The sequence below is a fragment of the Sphaeroforma arctica genome, assembly GCF_001186125.1.
Source record: "Sphaeroforma arctica JP610 unplaced genomic scaffold supercont1.1826, whole genome shotgun sequence".
Lineage (NCBI taxonomy): Eukaryota > Ichthyosporea > Ichthyophonida > Sphaeroforma > Sphaeroforma arctica.
In genome coordinates, this window is record NW_014038732.1 from 3,942 (window position 1) to 5,427 (window position 1,486).

Below are 1,486 nucleotides of genomic sequence, written 5' to 3' on the forward strand. Positions count from 1 at the left end.
AAGTAATTGAATAAATATTATAGGACTACTCTAGATATATAGATATCCTGATATAGTGTATATCACCGCCCTTCTACTTACTGCCGGCACTTATAGCAATCGTTCCGTAGTGGATCAGAAGTCTTGAGTTTTCTAGAGCATCTGGTGTTGAGACTTCTCGTTAGAAGGAAACACGATCAATTTTAGGTCAAACCACCCAACCCGATTCCAATGTTCTCAACTTTTGGGTGAACGTATCTTACCGGAACTATCTCTCGGATTGATATAAATAATAGGTACGGAGCCAGTGAGAGGGAATATGTAAATGCTTGACAAGTAAAGATATAGCGGTCATTTTAACATAAAACATAAATATACGGAGGTAAAACACTCCAGTAGCGCGACTATGCGAACGTTCAGCTTTAAGATCACGCGTACGTGCCATAAGGTGTTAGGTCACTGGAGCGTATGGGTCTTCGCTGTCGGTTTGTGTGTGTATTGTGTGTATTGTATTGTAAACCGCAACTCACTATACGCTGGAGCTGTATCTGATGCAGCTGATAGTACTGGCACATTTAATAGTAATAGTAATAATAGTGGGAAACCTTTTTGTTCCGAATACAAGCCGTGGCTGGAGAAGCCTACTGTCACGTGGGAACCCAATGGCACGTGTATGGCAGCTACTTACGAGGGACATGATACGCTACTATCACGCAGTCACACGTGTAAATGCCAGAATAGTTTAGCCAAAAAGCTGGGACTGTGTTACACGCCTGTGCCTGACGGTTGCACATTTAAGTCAGACAACCTGCTCCAGAATGCTATTAATAGTATTCTCGAGGATACCTGTGTCATAGGGGATTCGCTGGCGCGGCATCTGGCTATGGCGTTTCTACGGCGTGTGGATCGGCCGTATGAAGAAAGGGATCAGTTCTACTACCAGAGCCATGTGATGTTCCACCATCGCACGCACAAACCACTCACCTTAGACGAAGGAGAGGTCTGTTCAGAGAAAGCCAAGGCTATGAGTACAGACGAGGGGTATAAGCAACTGTGTACGAATGCTGTGGCTAAAGACGGCACATACGACTTTGAGGAGAGCATGTGCAACCCACTGGAAACGAGTTATAACAACGCCGCTGGTCAGAAGGTTGGCCTGAGAGAACTGTCGGCCAAGCACCACTGTGATTGGCAGTACCATCGCACGCTGGAACAGAACCTTTGGGTCAAGTTTCTAGAGGAGAAGAAATGCCACAGACTCGTTTATATTGGCGGCCACCATTGGTGGAAAGAACCGGGCGCTCACGAGAACTATGCCATGTTAGTATGTATCTAAGATTAGTGGAGCTTGCATGAAACGTGCGCCGGCGTGTTTGTCTTTTGAACATTTCTCAGCTAGTTGATAGGTGCTTCCTATATATATATATATATATATATATTATGTACATATATATGTATACATATATATATATATATATGTGTGTGTGTGTGTGTGTGTATGTATATC

General features: G+C 43.9%; 1 protein-coding gene across 1 annotated transcript; it reads left to right on the forward strand.

Annotated features, from left to right (window-relative positions):
- Nucleotides 1-385: 385 nt before the first annotated feature.
- Nucleotides 386-1,315, forward strand: SARC_11695 (hypothetical protein; the record flags this gene model as incomplete). The annotated part of the gene is made up of 2 exons (XM_014294213.1): nt 386-464; nt 522-1,315. 2 exons carry the CDS (start codon nt 386-388, stop codon nt 1,313-1,315), a joined length of 873 nt encoding a protein of 290 aa, XP_014149688.1.
- Between the last annotated feature and the right edge of the window lie 171 nt (nt 1,316-1,486).